The sequence below is a fragment of the Pongo pygmaeus genome, chromosome 9, assembly GCF_028885625.2.
Source record: "Pongo pygmaeus isolate AG05252 chromosome 9, NHGRI_mPonPyg2-v2.0_pri, whole genome shotgun sequence".
NCBI classification, from domain to species: Eukaryota; Metazoa; Chordata; class Mammalia; order Primates; family Hominidae; genus Pongo; species Pongo pygmaeus.
The window spans coordinates 11,206,626-11,226,595 of record NC_072382.2 but is presented as its reverse complement, the minus strand read 5'-3'; the positions used below and the strand labels follow the sequence as shown (position 1 = coordinate 11,226,595).

The 19,970-nt window shown below is 47.8% G+C and overlaps 2 protein-coding genes across 3 annotated transcripts; one reads left to right on the top strand and one right to left on the bottom strand.

The window, feature by feature from the left end:
* Nucleotides 1–1,177: 1,177 nt before the first annotated feature.
* LGALS12 (galectin 12) lies at nucleotides 1,178–19,165 on the top strand. 2 transcript variants are annotated; one of them, XM_054439093.2, is made up of 10 exons: nucleotides 1,178–1,501; nucleotides 3,509–3,597; nucleotides 3,733–3,946; nucleotides 4,734–4,853; nucleotides 5,424–5,462; nucleotides 6,040–6,066; nucleotides 6,644–6,732; nucleotides 10,452–10,602; nucleotides 11,130–11,313; nucleotides 18,816–19,165. In XM_054439093.2, exons 1-9 carry the CDS (start codon nucleotides 1,433–1,435, stop codon nucleotides 11,274–11,276), a joined length of 945 nt encoding a protein of 314 aa, XP_054295068.2. In that variant the 5' UTR covers nucleotides 1,178–1,432; the 3' UTR covers nucleotides 11,277–11,313; nucleotides 18,816–19,165. The 2 variants fall into 2 exon arrangements, with proteins under 2 accessions (XP_054295068.2, XP_054295069.2); XM_054439094.2 differs by lacking the exons at nucleotides 6,040–6,066; nucleotides 18,816–19,165 and having other exon boundaries at nucleotides 11,130–11,653.
* LOC129007815 (thymosin beta-4-like) lies at nucleotides 15,776–19,757 on the bottom strand. Its single transcript, XM_054439096.2, has 2 exons — nucleotides 19,735–19,757; nucleotides 15,776–15,878 (listed from the first exon to the last, which is right to left on the bottom strand). Exons 1-2 carry the CDS (start codon nucleotides 19,746–19,748, stop codon nucleotides 15,776–15,778), a joined length of 117 nt encoding a protein of 38 aa, XP_054295071.1. The 5' UTR covers nucleotides 19,749–19,757.
* Between the last annotated feature and the right edge of the window lie 213 nt (nucleotides 19,758–19,970).

Here is a 19,970-nt window from a genome sequence, read left to right as displayed (position 1 = left end):
CCCAGGACCCTTCATGCCCTCTCCCTCCATCCAGGGAGCTGCTTACTCTGCCCTCAGCACCCCATGCGCTTGAGCCTTTGCCCAGCCTGGTCCTGGTCCAGGAATTCCCTGCTGCCAAGTCTGATGCAATGGGTCAGATCCTGGAACCTCCTAACTCAGGATAAAGTTGAGAGGTTGTGCTGCTTTTTAAAGGGAAAGCCTTATTGGGATTTGAACCAGAACTGGAAGGACTCTAGTAAAATACAGATATTTGGGCCCACCCCCAGATACAGGCCTCACTGTGGGACATGCTGCTATGGTCACTTTCTCCATGTACAGATGAACAAAGGGTGGCCCAGAGATGGGAAGTGACTTTCTCAGGGGCACCCAGCACATTAGATGAGAGGCTGAAGAAGAAGTCAAGTCTCAAGTCTCCTTCCTGCGCAGTTCTGTGCTTCTTGTGCTGCCTTTTCCGAGCGTAAGGGGCTCTGCTTTTTCCCCTTCCCTCGTTCTACTCTCTTGTGACCCCAGCTGGGCCCCGGCATTTCCAGCTGATGCTGAAATGGAGCCTCAGGGGGCTGTAAAACTTGGAAAAGGAAGAAGAGTAGAGGAAGGGGCAAGAAAATGAGAGGAAGAGAGCCAGGCGTGGTGGCTCATGCCTGTAATCCCAGCACTTTGGGAGGCCAAGGCGGGCAGATCACGAGGTCAGGAGATCGAGACCATCCTGGCCAACATGGTGAAACTCAGTCTTTACTAAAAATACAAAAATTAGCCGGGCGTGGTGGTACATGCCTGTAGTCCCAGGGAGGATGAGGCAGGAGAATCACTTGAACCCAGGAGGCAGAGGCTACAGTGAGCTGAGATCGCACCACTGCACTGCAGCCTGGCAACAGAGCAAGACTCCATCAAAAAAAAAAGAAAATGAGGGGAAGAGATAAAACCCTTTGTGGTGAAGGGAGGAAGGAATGGGAAGTCGCCCAAGGCTGTCCAGGGAGCTGGGGGTGGGGCTGTTTCTGGAACCTAAGCACACGTACCACCTCCCCTTCCTCTGACCCAGTGAGGGCTCGAGTTGGAAACCACAAACCCTCATTGGCCCCACAGGAGCCAGCCTCTGGCTTCCCTCTGCAATGGCCATGTGCTGCAGACCCAGAGTGGGCGGTTAGTTGGTTAATGCCAGTCTTCCTCCCCTGGACACTGAGTTCTGCTGACAGCCCCCACCCAGCCAGAGCTCTGCTGTATACCGCTGGGAGTGGGGCTGGTGGGGAGCCTGGAGGTCGCCCGCTGCCCTCCCAGGGCTGCTCCAGACAGCATTAAGACCCTGCAGGTCGAAAGTGAGACTAACAGCTGAGAGAGCTGCTCCAGGCATTTAGGACCCTGGCTGGGGCAGGTGAGTCAGCCCAGTGGGGGCAGGGCTACTGGAACGAGGATCTACAGTTGGAGTTGCCCCACTCTCATGTCACCTGGAGAAAAACTGGACCCAATTCCTGACAGCTTCATTCTGCAACCGCCAGTCTTCCACCCGGTGAGTTGTCACTCTAATGTGGAACCTCCTCGGTCTCTGGGCTCTTCCCTTCCAACTGGGCCCACACTCCTGGGTGGTGGGGTGGAGAGGACCTCAGTCTTTCTGCTTCTCCCAGCATCTGCCCTGGGTTCTGGAAGGCCCTCCTGAGCTTAGTAAAGTGGCTGACTGCTAATTCCCACTTGGGTGTAAATGACTGCTAGGCTTCCAGGGTCACTGCATTTTGAAAGTGGTGAAGCCTAGAGCCGCAGTGCTCTGCCTCTACTGTAATGAATGCTAGGAGGATGACGGTGTGGGTAAGATTGTTGAGGGAATGCTGATTACTTAATGAGGACAGTCTTGTCCCCAGCCTGGAAGGAAGGGTCTGGTGGGAATTTCCACTCAGGGATAGGGGTTGGGGGTGTTTCTCTCTTCCTCCTCCTGCTCAGTCAGTGCCCAAGAGGTTTTCTAAAGCCAGGCAATGATTTACAGAAGGCTGAATTCCCAGCAGACACCCCCTACTAATGAGCATTAATTATCACTTTCCCTTACTTGGCCCTCCCCTCCCATGAGAGCTGCGTCCACTCAGTTAATTACAGGCCTGGAGGGAGCCTGGGAATAGGAAGTGATCAACTGCTGAACCAACCAGCTGAGCTTGCCAGGCTGGCATCCCAAGCCTCCCTCCCTTGCTTCTCAGGTGCCTGAGGAATGGGCAGAAGCAGCTGCCCAGGTTACGGCAGCTCCTTCCTTTAGAGGCTGCGAGCTCACACCTGGAGGGCCATCCTGGTGGGTTTCAGTTTTTTCTAGGTGGTTTGGGTTCCTAAAAGGTTGCTGGGAGTTAGAGAGCAACACAGGAAGGTCAATCCTGTGATACCACTGGTATGTACCTGCCATCCTGTTCACACTCATTCCAAACACATCTATGCAGAGCCCTCACGGCGTCAGGTGAGGCACTGAGCCTACAGGAGGGAAAGACAAGGCTTCAGTTTTGAGGGGCTTATAAACTCCTAGGGAAAACAGCCAACCAGTCGCTCTAAGCCAAGGGCCAAGCCAGCCACGTGAGCAAAATGCCCTGGGAGCTCAGGGGAAGAAAGGAATAATCCAGGAACCCAAGTGGATGATGCTTGGAAAAAGAGTCAGGGTGGAAAGAGACAGGCAGGAAGTTGTAAAAGTGTGTGATGTATTTTAGGAAGGCCAGGTAACTTCCTTTTTTTTTTTTTTTTTTTTTTTTGAGACCAAGTCTTGCTTTTTCGCCCAGGCTGGAGTACAGTGGCATGATCTCAGCTCACCGCAACCTCAACCTCCACCTCCCAGGCTCAAGCAATTCTCCTGCCTCAGCCTCCTGAGTAGCTGGGATTAGAGGTGCAAGCCACCACACCCAGCTAATTTTTTGTATTTTTAGTAGAGATAGGGTTTCACCATGTTGGCCAGGCTGGTCTCGAACTCCTGACCTCAAGTTGATCCACCCGCCTCAGCTTCCCAGAGTGCTGAGATTACAGGCATGAGCCACAGAGCCCAGCCCAGGTAACTTCTACATGGGGAAAGGTGAGCCTGGGAAGGCCATTGTAAAGTGTCTCTCCAGGGGTCCATTTCAGAGTTAACTGTCAGTTCCTAACTTGTCCGTTCTTCTTGCCTCCCAGTTCCTAGTCTCCAGCCACTAAACAGTCCTCAGAAAGCCCCAGTACCAGGCTTCTGGGGACCAGGGTGGCATCTAGTGGATGGCAAGCCTCCCTGGGGTCACTGCAGCCTGTTGTGCCCTAGGAGCTGGGGAAAGGCAACTGGCTGGTGCTGAATTTGGCAAGGGAGCTGAATTTGACTTCTCTGGTGTAATGCGGCTTTGCCATATGACGGTCCAGGAAAGAGGATTAGGTGGAAGAAAATATTTCAGTGAACACTGATTTTTACCTATAAGGAATTTTCTGTTTGGGGAGGAAAAGTTGAGTTTTATTCTGCTCCTTTCCTCCCACTCCCCATAGAGGTCCCTAAGCCGTTTCTCCAACCCTGCACGGATGAGTTTCTCTTCTTGTTCAGGTGGTTCCTTATGTCACGACAATTTTTGGAGGCCTGCACGCAGGCAAGATGGTCATGCTGCAAGGAGTGGTCCCTCTAGATGCACACAGGTAAGGCAGGGGAGGTGGCCAGGGGGTGCTGGAGCTCAGCCCTAGAGGCATCGAGCTGGAGGGCTCCTCCCTGCCACCGGGATCTCTGTGGGTCTCTGGTCAGAACCGCACTTTGAGAGCCTCACCTCCTAGTAGGTTTCAGGTGGACTTCCAATGTGGCTGCAGCCTGTGTCCCCGGCCGGATATCGCCTTCCACTTCAACCCTCGCTTCCATACCACCAAGCCCCACGTCATCTGCAACACCCTGCATGGTGGACGCTGGCAAAGGGAGGCCCGGTGGCCCCACCTGGCCCTGCGGAGAGGCTCCAGCTTCCTCATCCTCTTTCTCTTTGGGAATGAGGAAGTGAAGGTGAAGGAAGGGACGGGCATTGGGTGGTCTAGAATATGTGTCCTTGCACCCTTCCTTCCCTCAGCCAGACTGCCCACGACGCGGTGTTGAGTGGCAGTGGTAGTGGTCAGGTACCAAGAGGACCAACGAGCTGCCATGCCTGGTTCCAGGCTGCCCTGGGCCCACATGGCAGCAAGAAAGCTCTACAGTGCCTGGCTCCAAAGAGGGCACTGCTGCCATAGTCATGGCAAGCACTTAGAGAGCACCTACTGTATACTAGGAACTGTTCTAAGCCCTTTAAAGGTATCTGCTCATTGAATCCTCACAGTAACCCCATTAGGTAGGTACCTTCATTATCCCCATCTTACAGCCACAGTGGCAGGGGAGAGGGAGAGAGAACTTGATCTCAAGGTTTAGACCCCCTAATGTGAGCTCCTGCCAGAAACATGATGGGATCTTCAGACTTCTCCAGGAGACAGAGCAGCTGGCGGGAGGGGAGCCTCTTGAGCCTCAGTTTCCTCACGTAAATGGAGCGAAGATGACTCTTTGGGCTGCTGAGAAAGCACAATGAGGAGCCTCTGTTGGGGTAGAGGGAGCGTTGAAGGTGACTTGGTCTCCAGGCCAGCTCTGCAACCTTTGAAGATTACTTAAGCCACCCAAGGCTCTGTAAAATGTACCTACCTCATGGAGTTGATGTGAAGTTAAGTGAGGCAAAATTGAGGAAAAAGTGCTTGGCAATGCCTGGGACATTGTTATGAACTCAATGAACATTAGCTGCTGATAAGCCAGCCTCTGTCTGTCTCTCCAGGTGAGTGTGAATGGACAGCACTTTCTCCACTTCCACTACCGGCTCCCACTGTCTCACGTGAACACGCTGGGCATATTTGGTGACATCTTGGTAGAGGCTGTTGGATTCCTGAACATCAATGTAAGTTTCCTTGGAACCAAGGCCTGAGCAGTGGCAGCCTCTAATTTCCCCTGACTCCTGGACAGGCCTGGGACCCCTTCCTCCACCCTAGACTGAGAGAGAGGAGGCCCTGTGCACCAGTAATAGCCAAGGGGGAGGGAGTCCACGGAGGTTTCGGGTGTGAGTGGGCTGAGGGGGAAGAGAAAGTGATGGCAGAAAGGGGGTCCAGGAGCTGCAGGCAGGAGTCTGTACCCAGTGTGGGTCTGGTTAACACTGAGAAACAATGGCCAGGAATGATTTGGCACACTGGGGCCGAAACGGGTGGCAGCTGGCTTTATCATTCCCACCTGATGGGCTTATCAAAGCCCAGATTTCTGGGGCTTGCCACCAGAGATTCTGATTCAGTAAGTCCAAGGTGGGGCCTGGGAATTGGGATATTCAAAATGCCAGCAAGAAGCTACCACTGACCAGCCGAATGGGAACATGAGGAGCTCTAAAGGCCAAAGCCAGGGCTCTGCCCACCTTCCAGGCATAGGTAGGGGATTGCAGTGGTCCTAAATGTGGCTGATTCTTTTCTCTCTTTCTGAACAGCCGTTTGTGGAGGGCAGCAGAGAGTACCCAGCTGGACATGTGAGTCTCTCGGGAGCAAGGTCTGAGCAGCCACACCAGCTGACCTGCCCTTCTGGACTGCTGCTCCCATTACACAAGGCCCAGCTGCCCTTTCCCTCACTGCTGCGGTTGCCATGGACACAGCTGGCTCTGCTTCAGTCCCTGGAGGGCCTGGATTTGCCTCTCCCAGCCCCTCTCCAGGCCCAGCTTGGGAAGATGAATGGGGCTGGGCTGCATGCAGAGGGAGCAAGACCCGGTATTCCTAGCAGGAGAGGCCTTAGTTGAAATGCTCATTTCTCAGACCAACCCTGCAACGTGGCTGGGGTTGGCCTTGCAGGACAGAAGGGGAGATGAGGCCCATGTACTGCCCAAGGCCACACAGGGAGTGGATGACAAATCCTCCACCCCATTCTTCCCTATTATTCCAGAGCTAGTGAACCTCTGAACTCCAGAGGATCCCACTGGGGCTCCAATGACTCACCTACTGCTGTGAGAGAGACAAGCCCCAAATATTCCCAATTTGTCAGAATAACAAGAGGTTCCCTTTTCCTGAGCAAACACCGCATGGCCTTGTGTCCTCTCTTTCTTTCCCTGACAGCCTTTCCTGCTGATGAGCCCCAGGCTGGTGAGTGAACCTCCCTCCTTCTTCGTCAGGGCTGGGGGCGCAGCCTGGGTGAGCAGCTAATGAGCTCAGCCTGGTGGGACATGCCCCCAGCCTCATGATTTCCCCTTCCTTTATAGCAAGCTGCAGGCTGTGGGTGGGCTGGGCAGCTTCAGGCTGAAGCTCCAGCTTCATTTTACCTTTTCTCCACTTATTCTGAACATCATTACTTGATACTTCTCTGTGCCAGGCCCAGTGCCAGGCTCTAGGATAGAGGAACAAGCTGGTCCCAGCCGTCCAGTTGCTCACAGGCTGGTGGGGGACAGACCACTAGACGGCCATTACAGTTAAGGATGCAGTGAAGGGAGAAGGACATGGTGATCGGGACACAGAGAGGCCAAGCTCAGCCTGGAGGGGCCGCGGAAAGTCTTCGTCAGGAACAGAGTACAAGAGGCCAGGTGCTTAACAAATAAGCAGCGTGTCCTGGCTGCAGGCCTGGGCAGAACATGCCTGCCGCAGTGCTCCCCTGACCCCCAGGGATGGGTGGTCCTCCCCAATCCCCCTGGGAGTCAACTTCTCAATACCTCCCTTTTTCCTTCAGAAGGTGCCCTGCTCACATGCTCTTCCCCAGGGTCTCTCGCCTGGGCAGGTCATCATAGTGCGGGGACTGGTCTTGCAAGAGCCAAAGCAGTAAGTATCCAGCATCTAAGTGGAGTGGAGGGAGCAGCCTCTCTGTGACAGTCACATGCTATAAAACATCATCTCTTTTAATCTCCTAGCACCACCATTTAATCCCCATTTTACAGATGACGAAACAGAGGAGCAGAAAGGAGAAGTGGCCCAATTTGGCAGAGCTTATGAAGGTCAGGCTGGGACTGGGACCGACAGCCCCACTGCTGGGAGCATCATTCCTGCTGGTACATCTAGTCAGGCCTAGCCTCTTGTCCCAGGTCCTAGGAAAGGGGCCCCAGGAAAGGCCCTTCGTAGCTGCAGGCTGAGGCTCAGAGCAAACATGTAGCTTCCCATGGTAACACCATGTGTGGTTCAAAAGATACAGCCAGACTGCCCCAGAGAGGAGAGCTGGTATGTGGAAGCCAGGACTTGGAGGGACTCAATGACTAAGTGGACACTACCAAACTTCTCCTACATGGTGCTTTCAAACCCAGACCTGTGGCTCCAATCCAGTTAGACAAGAGCCACTGGCAGGCCTGCCTTGAGGAAACACATTAGAGTTTATGACTTCTCTGGGCCAGAATGCCTGGGTTGGCATGTGCTCAGGACACCTACTACCTGTGCAACCTTAGGGCAGATACTTTTCCTCTCTGTGCCTCTGTTTTCCTCTCTGTAAGAAGGGGATGATAGGCTGGGCACGGTGGCTCACGCCTGTAATCCCAGCACTTTGGGAGGCCGAGGTGGGTGGATCATGAGGTCAGGAGTTGGAGATCAGTCTGACCAACCTGGTGAAATCCCGTCTCTACTGAAAATACAAAAATTAGTCAGGTGTGGTGGCACATGCCTGTAATCCCAGCTACTCAGGAGGCTGAGGCAGGAGAATCGCTTGAACCCGGGAGGCAGGGTTGCAGTGATCCAAGATCGCGCCACTGCACTCCAGCCTGGGCAACAGAGCGAGACTCCATCTCAAAAAAAAAAAAAAAAAAAAAAGAGGGGGTTGATAATAATGCCGACTTTAGGGGTGGTGCTTAGAATAGTGCCTGGCACGTGGTAAGTGTCCACAAATGTGGGTACTACTGCAATCATCTCAGTGGAGGCAGGGGAGGGCAGAGTAAGGAAAGCACCGTATGTTCTCCTTGCTTAATTTTGTTTTTATTTTTAAGTCACTGACCTCACTAAACCCTTGCCCTGCACACTCCCGATCATGCCTGTGAATTCCGGGGCAGGCATGAAGCCCAGCACTTGATGGCCTGGGCCTCCAAAGACAGGCACGACTGAGTTGGATTCCTGGTTTTGTCTCTCATAAACGGTGTGGTCGTGGGCCAGTCACTAAACCTCTCTGAGTCTGAGTTTCCCTACTGGAAAAAGGCGAATGATAATTCCAACCTGCTAGGGAAAATGAAAAGTGCTCAGTGATGGAACGAACACTTCTTCCCACAAAACTTGGAGGCATGAGACCAGGTTCATATTGTAGCTCAAAGTCACAAGGTTACTAGTGACATAGTCAGCAAGTAACTGCTCTTTCCCAAGGGCCATGAATGCATGTGTCCTCAGAGACCAGACAGATCTCATAAATAGTGAGGAAACCAGTTGGGAAGGTGGTGAAGGAAAAGGAGTATTTCCATACACCCAGTCATGCCAGATCTTCTGACTATTTTTAAAGCAAAAATAGAAGCCATCTTTTATACAAACTCTCTCAATTTTTGAATATTGTATTAAAGTTGAAGAATACTATGGACCAGACAAAACATTCCTATACACCAGTTCAGCTGAGATCCACCAACATGAAGATTTAGCACAGCACCTGGTACTTAGCGAGGCTGCAACAAATGCAGCTGCTGCTATTTTGTGAAAGCAACTGATGGCTTGAATGGGGCAGAGAGAGTAAGAGATGGAGGGCACAGGATTCATCTGCAGTGAAAATCTATCCCTCCTTCTCCACCTCATCCCTTCCCTCCTCCTTATTGAGTGGGAGTGTATGACTGCAGCCTCAAAGAGCTTCAACAGAGCTTCACTGGGCATCTGCTGATTTGTGATTATTCAGTGATCTAGTGGGCATCTAGTGATTCATGATTATCCAGTGATCTGGCAGGCCGAGCTGCATGAAGGTGAGGTAGGGAGACACTGAGGCCTCCTCACCAGGAGTTCGCAGGCCAGGGGAAGACAAAGTGTTGTCTGGCAGGACAGGGTAGGGGGAGCCATAGTGGGGTTGGAGGCTCCACGCAGTCCACTCTCCAGGGTTCCTGCCTTCCAAGCTTCTTCCCAACATTGGGCCCTGGCCACCTCCTTCCCAAAGTTGGAAACTTACGGGGCCTCCTCCTGTAAGGATCTACTAATAGCCCTGGAAAGGCCTGTCCAAGGCGGCCTTTTCCCCTACCTTACCTGCCCTCTGCATCCCGTCAGGATGCAGCCTTCTCCAGCATAGCGCTTCAAAGAAGAAGACTTGGGAAGTTCCCAAGACATAAAAATAATCTGGGCCGGGCGCGGTGGTTCATAACTGTAATCCCAGCACTTTGGGAGGCCGAGGCATGTGGATCATGAGTCAAGAGATTGAGACCACCCTGGCCAACATAGTGAAACCCCATCTCTACTAAAAATACAAAAATTAGCTGGGCGGTGGGGGCATGCGCCTGTAGTCCCAGCTACTCCGGAGGCTGAGGCAGGAGAACTGCTTGAACCTGGGAGGAAGAGGTTGCAGTGAGCTGAGATCGTGCCACTGTACTCCAGCTTGGTGACAGAGTGAGACTCTGTCTCAAAAAAAATAAAATAAAGAAAAATAATATAATCCGGTTGCCCTACTTGAGAGGCAGGTGCCAGGTCCCCCCACCCCCAAATATGGAGTCATGAATCCTAGTTCACATCCTAACCTGAGGCCCTACCACTATTACTAGTAACAGAGAAGTCATTTAACTTCTTGTCCTCGTCACTTAAATGGGCTGACAATCCTCACAGCATAGAATTTGCGAGGATTAAGGAAAGGCAAACTAGCTTCTGTAAAACACCTACTCTGTGCTAGGAATCGCTAGTTTTCACATAGATTATCTCCTTTGTTCCTTTTTTTGTGGCTCTATGAGGTAGAGATTGTATTATATAGCAATATTTTTAAACAATAGGTATCATCTGAATGCTTATTACATTCCAGGTGCTGTTCTAAATAAGCATTTTTTTATGTATTCATGTAATTCTTACAACAATGCCACAGGCAGGTACAGGGCAGTTATGTTATCTCCACATTATGGATGAGGAAACTGAGGCACAGAGAGATTACGAGTCTTGCCCAAGGTCACAGGACTAGAAAGTAGCACAGTAGAGTCAGGGACTGCCTGACTCTAACCACTATGCTATTTGGAAAACATTTAAGATAATACCTGGCACTTAGTTAGCATTCAATAAATGTTAGCTGTAGCTATCATCATCATAACCATCCCCATTTTCAGGAGGATAAACTGAAGCTCAGGCTAGGCAATTTTCACACACTTCCCTCCCACCGCCATCCTCCTGTAGTCAGCAGATGGCAACCCTGGAGGTCAATCTCAAGTTCATCTGGAACTCGTGTTCTTTCCACTGTTCTGAGCATTCAGCCATGAGGCTGTCATAGGCCCTCAGTGCTTGTTTCTGGAGACTGAAGCAGCTCAACCTTCCATCCACTGCCTGACCTCCATCCTTCCCCTGGGGGCTGAGCAGCGGCCTGCGGGCAATGGGCGCTGATTCCTTCTCCTTCCTCCTGCTTCCTGCAGTTTTACTGTGAGCCTGAGGGACCAGGCTGCCCATGCTCCTGTGACACTCAGGGCTTCCTTCGCAGACAGAACTCTGGCCTGGATCTCCCGCTGGGGGCAGAAGAAACTGATCTCAGCCCCCTTCCTCTTTTACCCGCAGAGATTCTTTGAGGTGGGTCAGAGCCAAGTGATTACATCCCTTCAGGCTGGAGCACAGAGCTGAAGTCCCATAATGACCTGGGAGACTGCGGCAGGTGTGCAGGACAGATGTTATGGGGTGGGAGGGCAGAGCCAGCAGAACACAGCAAATGTCTGTACAGCGGTCCTCAACGCTCCACTCTGATGCCAAGGATCCCATGGCCAGAAACTCAGTTGGTGCAGGTGGGGGCCCAGGCATCAGCTTTATTAAAAATCTCCCCTAATGATTCCGACGTGCAGAACCACTCCTCTACAGGAAGCAGCCCCAGTTACAGGTGGTGAAACTGAGGCCCAGGGCTGGGAAGATCCTTGTCAAAGGCCACAGTGGGCTGGTGACAAGCCGGGCCCCTTGTCCTGTTCTTTTCCAGCACTGTACTGGGTGCCCCCTGGGTCCAGTCTTTGTGTCCTCTGAGAGGAGGAGTGTCTCACTGGAGAGAGCATCAGGCAGACAAGGGAAAGTCTGGCTGGAAGCTGCAACCCCCTCATGTCCTCCTTTCCCAGGTGCTGCTCCTGTGCCAGGAGGGAGGGCTGAAGCTGGCGCTCAATGGGCAGGGGCTGGGGGCCACCAGCGTAAACCAGCAGGCCCTGGAGCAGCTGCGGGAGCTCCGGATCAGTGGAAGTGTCCAGCTCTACTGTGTCCACTCCTGAGGATGGTTCCAGGGAAATCCCGCCAGAAAACAAGAAGGTCAGCTCACTCCCAGGGCCCCACTCTTTTCCCCTCATTAAACCATCCACCTGACACCAGCACATCAGGCCTGGTTCACCTCTGGGGTCACAATTGAGTCTACAGGAGCTTTGGGCCTGAGGGAAGGCACAAGAGTGCAAAGGTTCCTCAAACTCTGCACCTTCCTCCACCAGGAGCCTGGGATTTGGCTCCATCTGCCTTCAGGGCCTGGACTGCACTCACAGAGGCAAGTGTTGTAGACTAACAAAGATACTCCAAAATACAACGGCTTAAAGAATGTGGTCATTTATTCTTTATTATTTATTTATTTGTGGCCAAATAAATAAATAAGGTTATTTATTTATTTCATTCTCATCTAGCAATTCTAGAGACAATTGTCCAGGTTAGCAGGGCAGCTGTGCTCCCTGGAGACATTCAGGGTCTGTCCTAGCCATTGTTCCACCACCCCCAGGGCATCATCATTGTTTCTGTGGCGGAAGCTCAGCTGCAACCCTATCTTGGTCTCAGCCACTGAGAAGGCTAGTAGTGGCTGTGGACAAGACCCACCTGATCTCATAAGCCCCAGGCCTGGGTCTGACACACACCAGCTACAGTCACATTTCATCTGCAGGCACTCAGTCTCGGTCACAATACCTGCAAGGGAGGCTGGAAATGTTCTTCAGTGGGACACATAAGACCAGCCACATAAAATAGAGTAGTCATAAAATAACAGAATCGTTTTGTTCTTTTACTATAAAAAACAGGGAGAATGGATTTTGGTGGATAGCCACAGTCTCTGAGACAAGTAGATCCTGTTAATATCCTCATTTTATAACATAGGAAACTGACGCACAGAAAGGCTAATTTGCCAAGATCACACAGTGAGTAAGCCATGGGATTAGAACCCAGGGATTCTGTCTGCTGAGTTTGCGGCTCTTAACCATAAACCATTATCTAGAGTACACAGGCACACTAGAGCTTCCAGATGAAGATGGACATCGGAGCTGGAGGCTTGAGAGGAATCAAAAAACCTTGCAAATCGAAAAGTACAGACAAGACAAGGGAAGGACCACCACCAAGGAAAGAGCAAGATTAAATGAGAAATAATTTAAGAATTATATATAACTGTATATAATATATACCATATATACATGTATACACACATATATATGTGTGTGTGTGTATGTGTGTATATATATATATATATAGCATAGTATACATTATACAGTAATATATGTGCCATGGTCTGAATGTTTGTGTCCCCCCGACTAAAATTAATATGTTGAAATCCTAGCACCCAAGGAAATGGTGTTTGGAGGTGGGGACTTTGGGGGGTGATTAGATCATGAAGGTGGAGCCCTCCTGAATGGGATTAGTGCCCTTATAAAAGAGACTCCAGGCCGGGTGAGGTGGCTCATGCCTGTAATCCCAGCACTTTGGAAGGCCAAGGCAGGCAGATCACCTGAAGTCACGAGTTCAACACCAGCCTGGCCAACATGGCAAAACCCCGTTTCTACTAAAAACACAAAAATTAGCTGTGCATGGTGGCACATGCCTGTAATCCCAGCTACTCAGGAGGCTGAGGCAGGAGAATCACCTGAACCCGGGAGGCAGAGATTGCAGTGAGCCAATATCATGCCGCTGCACTCCAGCCTGTGTGACAGAGCCAGATTCTGTCTCAAAAAAAAAAATACATATAAATAAAATAAAAGAGACTCCAGAGAGCTCCCTCACCCCTACCACCACGTGAGATTACAGCAAGAAAACAGGTGTTTATGAAATGGGAAGCAGGCCTTCACCAGAAACAAAATCTGCCAGTGCTTTGCTCTTGAATTTTCCAGCCTCCAAAACTGTCAGCAATAAATTTGTTGTTTATAAGTTACCCAGTCTAAGACATTTTAAAGCTGGACCTCTACCATTCACCATGTACAAAAGTTAACACAAGATGGATTAAAGATTTAAAGTAAGACCTTGAACTATAAGAATCCTAGAAGAAAACCTAGGAAACACCATTCCGGACCCTGACCTTGGAGAAGAATTTGTGACTAAGTCCTCAGAAGCAATCACAAGAAAAACAAAAATTGGCAAGTGGGACCTAATTAAAGAGCTTCTGGGCAGCAAAAGAAACTATCCACAGAATAAACAGACACCACACAGAATGAGGAAAAAATAGTATATTCACAAAGTGTGCGTCCCACAAAGGTCTAATATCCAGAATCTATAAGGAACTTAACAAGAAAAAACCCATCAAAAAGTGGACAAAAGGCATGACAGACACGTCTCAAAAGTAGACATATGAGCAGCCAATAAACACATGAAAAAATGCTCATCATCACTAATCGTCAGAGAAATGCAACTCAAAACCACAAGAGGATATCATCTCATACCAGTCAGGATGTTTATTATCAAAAGGTCAAAAATCGGCAGATGCTGGTGAGGCTGCAGAGAAAAGAAAATGCTTATGCACTGTTGGTGGGAATGTACATTAGTTCAGCCACTGTGAAAAACACTTTGAAGATTTCTCAAAGAACTTAAAACAGAACTACCATTCGATCCAGCAATCCCATTACTGGGTATACATCCAAAAGAAAATCATTCTACCAAAAAGACACTTGGACTTGTATGTTTTGTTTTTGTTTTTGGTTTTGGTTTTTTGGGACAGTTTCTCTCTCTATCACCCAGGCTGGAGTGCAGTGGCACGATCTTGGCTCACTGCAAGCTCTGCTTCCCGGGTTCACACCATTCTCCTGCCTCAGCCTCATGAGTAGCTGGGACTACAGGCATCCACCTCCACACCCGGCTAATTTTTTGTATTTTTTTTTTTAGTAGAACAGGGTTTCACCATGTTAGCCAGGATGGTCTTGATCTCCTGACCTCGTGATCCACCCGCCTCGGCCTCCCAAAGTGCTAGGATTACAGGCATGAGCCACCATGCCCAGCTGGACTTGTATGTTAATTGCAGCACTATTCACAATAGCAAAGACATGGAATCAACCTAGGTGCCTGTCAACAGTGGATTGGATGAAGAAAATGTGGTGCATATACACCATGGAATACTACATAGCCATAAAAAAGAATGAAACTATGTCCTCTGCAGCAACATAGATGCAGCTGGAGGCCATTATCTTTAGTGAATTAACAGAAGAACAGAAAACCAAATACCATATATTCTCACTTATAAGTAGGAGCTAAACATTGGGGGGTCATGGACAGAAAGATGGCAATAGACTCTGGGGACTACTAGATTGGAGGGAGAAAAGAAGGAGGGAATGGGAGAAAGGGTTGAAAAACCATTGGGTATTATGCTCACTACCTGAGTGATGGGATAATTCACACCCCAAACCTCAGCTTCATACAATATACAAACCTGCACAGGTACTCTCTGAATCTAAAATAAAAGTTGAAATTATTTTTTAAAAGAAGATAAACCTCAATTTCCACAAATATGTTTTATAGGATTTTTTTATTAAAATGCATTCTGTGTATAGATTTTTAGGGGCACAGGGGAGCTTGCATCTCTACATTGCTTCTTCCCAATCGTATATACAGTATATCCCTCAATTTATTTTGGTCATCCTTTATTTCCTTCTGTCACTGGGAAACCAAGTTCTTTCCTTACTTTGTATTGATGGCCAAGAAAGAATATCCAATTGGAAAAAAAGGCAAGCAGGTTTTATTGCTGGTCAGGAATGGAGGAGTGAGCTCTTTTTCTAAAGAACCCCTTCTCCTGAAGGTGATGGAAGCCAGGGAACTTTAAGGAATTAGATGTGCGGCGGGGAGGTATGTATGTAAGCATGTACAGGGAGGAACTCCAGATGTGCAGTTGCAGATCATAAACATGCTTCTTCATATGAGGTATGTTCAGAAAATGGCAGCAATTTTCTTCTAGGGGTGGGGATTTGATATGGTTTGGGTGTGTCCCCACCCAAATCTCATCTTGAATTCCCACATGCCGTGGGAGGGACCCGGTAGGAGGTAATTGAATCATGGGGGCAAGCCTTTCCCGGGCTGTTCTCGTGATAATGAGTAAGTCTCCTGAGATCTGATGGTTTTAAAAAGAGGAGTTTCCCCCCGCCCTTTTTTTTTTAAGTTTTTAAACTTTCTATTTGCATATTTTTGAAAATTTTGCATTCCAATACTTAAAATCATTTGAACAAAAAAAAAAATGCCACTGATTAAACTGTATTACAGCCTGCATGACACCTTGGGCCAGCTTGGTTTTACTCTAGATTTCATTGTTGTCCTACCCCACTTCTTCCTTCACTAAAATGCATGTTCTTTCCTTTTCTGCCAGTCAGAAAGTCAGATGGGAGTGGCAGGCTTGGCCTTCATTGTCAGTAGTTCTTTGATGTGAAAGGGGCAGCAGAATCATTTAAACTTGATCCAACCTCTATGCATCTTACAAAGTTAAACAGCTAAAATAAGTAAAGTAAGAAAGCAATGCTTGTGGAATGTACAGTGCATATTGGCAGCACATGCCTCATTATGATTCACTGGCTTGCTTCTCCTGTTCAATCATTTCTTTGGAAGGCAGTGGATTTTTCTCTTGTGCTTCTGTCTTCTTCAATTTCGACTTATCCCTTTGCCTGCTGCCATCCATGTAAGATGTGACTTGTTCCTCTTTGCCTTCTACCATGATTGTGAGGCTTCCCCAGCCATAAATCAAAATTGGATTTATGAGTCCAATTAAATCTCTTTATTTTGTAAATTGCCTAGTCTCAGATATGTCTTTATCAGCAGTGTGGCCTAATACAGGACTTTAGCATTATAATGATACATTAATGATCTGAAGGTAACAAGGCGTCACCAGCTCGGTTTGCTGGGGTCTTGCTCTGACCTTATCTTCCTCCAGTAATTGCCAAAGAGTCCTGAGGCTCCAGCAGCCTCCTGGGCCATCTGAAGTTCTCTTAAGCAAACATACCTGTAGATAAAATGATTTAAAAACCTGTTTAAGGAAGAACAATGAGCTTTCTTAGTTATCTACTGTTTAAGAAAATAAAGAGCTTTCTCAGCTATGTCTCCAGGGTTGCCCTGGTAACAGAAGGTGTGTGTGTTTGTTTTTACCAGGGCCTTGCACAGCTTTTATTAGAGTTATACTTGGGCACTTTATAGCTTTGTGTGCGATTTGTAAATGCTATCTTTTTCAAAAATTGTACTTACTTGATACTGGTACAAAAATGCACCTGATTTATGTATATTAATCTCATTCCTAGCACACTTGCTAAATTCTTTTATTAGTTCAAATAGACAATCTTGCCCTGGCACAGTGGCTCACACCTGTAATCCCAGCACTTGGGGAGGCCGAGACAGGTGGATCACTTGAGGTCAGGAGTTTGAAACCAGCCTTGCCAACAGGGCGAAACTCCGTCTCTACTGATATGTCTTTATCAGCAGTGTGGCCTAATACAGGACTTTAGCATTATAATGATACATTAATGATCTGAAGGTAACAAGGCGTCACCAGCTCGGTTTGCTGGGGTCTTGCTCTGACCTTATCTTCCTCCAGTAATTGCCAAAGAGTCCTGAGGCTCCAGCAGCCTCCTGGGCCATCTGAAGTTCTCTTAAGCAAACATACCTGTAGATAAAATGATTTAAAAACCTGTTTAAGGAAGAACAATGAGCTTTCTTAGTTATCTACTGTTTAAGAAAATAAAGAGCTTTCTCAGCTATGTCTCCAGGGTTGCCCTGGTAACAGAAGATGTGTGTGTTTGTTTTTACCAGGGCCTTGCACAGCTTTTATTAGAGTTATACTTAGGCACTTTATAGCTTTGTGTGCAATTTGTAAATGCTATCTTTTTCAAAAATTGTACTTACTTGATACTGGTACAAAAATGCACCTGATTTATGTATATTAATCTCATTCCTAGCACACTTGCTAAATTCTTTTATTAGTTCAAATAGACAATCTTGCCCTGGCACAGTGGCTCACACCTGTAATCCCAGCACTTGGGGAGGCCGAGACAGGTGGATCACTTGAGGTCAGGAGTTTGAAACCAGCCTTGCCAACATGGCGAAACTCCGTCTCTACTAAAAATACAAAAAATTAGCTGGGCATGGTGGCACATGCCTGTAATCCTGCCTACTCAGGAGGCTAAGGCACAAGAATTGGTTGAACCCAGGAGGCAGAGGTTGCAGTGAGCCAAGATCACACCACTGCACTCCAGGCTGGGGGACAGAGCAAGACTCTGTCTCAATAAATAAATGAACAAACAGACAGGTAATCTTACCACTTGCAAAATATAATGATTTCTGATTTCTTCCTTTCCAATCTCCTGCTCCCTCTCTCTCTCTCACTCTTCCCCCCACTCCCAACCACATTCCCTCCCTTCCTTCCTCTCTCCCTCATGCTTCCTTTATTATATGACATTGGCCAAGAATTCTTGCACACTGTTGAGTAGCAGTGTGGTTAGCAGGCATCCTTGACCTGTTCCTGACCACAGGGAAATGCAATTAAGATTTCACTATTAAATATGATGATTGTCATAGGTTGGGAATAGATACTATTTTTAGGGTAAAGAGATTTTCATTTTTTCTTAGTTTGCTAAGATATATTTTCATTTTTTTCATGAATGAGTGTCAAGTCTGTCTTCTGCGTTTACTGATATGATCATATTTTTTCTAATCTGTTAATGAGGTAAATTACATTAATAGGCTCTCTAATGTCATGCTATAAGTATCTTTAAATTCCTAAATTCCTGGAGTAAATGAATTTTTAATGAATACATTGCTGCATTTCATTTACTGGTATTACTGTTTTTGCATTAAGTTCATAAATTAGCTTATAATTTTACTTATCCATCCATCAATACTATCTTAGCCTTAGATTCTGGATTGTCTCTTTTCTATGCAAGGTCATCAATTGTTTATATGTACTCTAGGTCTTTATTTAATCCATAGATTCCATCTTCCTCTCTTTTTTTCTTACATTTTATTGTTGGGGATGAAACTGATAACTTTTCCTTATAGAGCTTCCCAGAGTCTGAATTCTGCTGATTAATCCCTAGGGCATTGTTTAAAATACTCCACTGTCCCCTGCACTTCTCTTCATCTAGAGTTTTGATCAGATTCAGTTTCAATTTTTCAGCAAGAAAACCAAAACTACTGTCTTATTCCCTAAATGTTTCTTTTTAAATTTAATTTTATTTTATTTATATATATTTTCTTGAGAGAGTCTCAACTCTGTCACCCAGGCTGGAGTGCAGTGGCGCAATCTCAGCTCACTGCAGCCTCCACCTCCCAGGTTCAAGCGATTCTTATGCCTCAGCCTCCTGAGTAGCTGGAATTACAGGTGTGCTCCACCACTCCTGGCTAATTTTTGTATTTTTAGTAGAGGTGAGGTATCTCTATGTTAGCCAGGCTGATCTCAAACTCCTGACCTCAAGTGATCCACCTGCCTCAGGCTCCACAGTGCTAAGATTCCAGTCATGAGCCACCATGCCCAGCTAAATATTTCTTTTTTATAGCCTCCTGTTCTTGTTTCCTGAATATATTTTCTCTTATATCTTCCATGATATAAATTGTAGGGAGCCGAAGGCCCATGGGACACGACCAACTCAGCATTCCACTGGAGGCTATATGATCAAACAGCAAACTGTTTATCATGAATGCAGGATGCGAGCAAACTCATGACTGCTCCTGCCAACAGAAGGTTTACTGAGGGCAATCACGTCCTGGCACCAAGCTTCTTGAGGTTGTCTACTGGGACATCTAGGGAATGCAGTCTTGCAAGCCTACTCTGGACCAAGCAGCTGACCCCTTCTTCCATCCCCTTTCTCACCGTCTCTTTTGCCTAATAAATATGGAGGGCTGTGTAAAGTTCAGGGCCCTTGTTCACTAGAGGCAAGGTGCCCCCTGACTCCTTCTTCCAAATATACTCTTTTGTCTCTTGTCTCTTATTCCCGCATTTGCCTCTTTTGTTCAGTCCCCCTAGGTTCATGCATGCTACATAGTAGCACCCCAAACAGCGACAGAATCAGGTGCTCTACAAGTGGTATCCAAACACAGGGACTTTGAGGAAATGAATGAAGAAGTTCTGCTGGAGCAGAGGAACTGAAATTGACAAGGCAAATGGGGACCCCGGGTCAAGTCTGCTGGCAGCAGATATAAGGACAGTGTCCTAAAGAGGTACTGGGAGCAGTGCACTAAAGAAGTACTGAGAACGGGAAGTTTTTGCACTAAGGGTAACATGGGGCAGAATTTGTCTATTGAAGAAAAACATGATGTGCCATTGCTTAAAGTTTTGTTGAAACAAACTGGTGCTCAGGTTAGTTCTCAGACACTAACTAAGCTGCTGCAGGAGGTTATTATGCATAACCCATGGTTTCCACAGGCAGGCACTCTTGATGTGGAAAATTGGGACAGAGCAGAAGGATTAAAATGGGCTCATCAAAAAGGTCTTAAAGTTGATTCTTCTGTTTTCTCCACTTGGAGCTTAGTTCGTACTGTACTTCTGCCATTATCTCCTTATTATTCTGTGGGACAGCAGCCTGAATCTAAAAATCTGAAAGAATCTGTTGTCCCACCCACAGCTCCAACTGAAAATAAAAAACAGGAGAGGGAGGATAAAAACTGGCCTATACCACCTCCTCCAGTTGCAGAAATGTCTGTACTGCCTCCTTCGGTAGCAGAAACAGAAACCCCAATACAAAGAATTTTATGCTCTGCTGCTATAGCTGGAG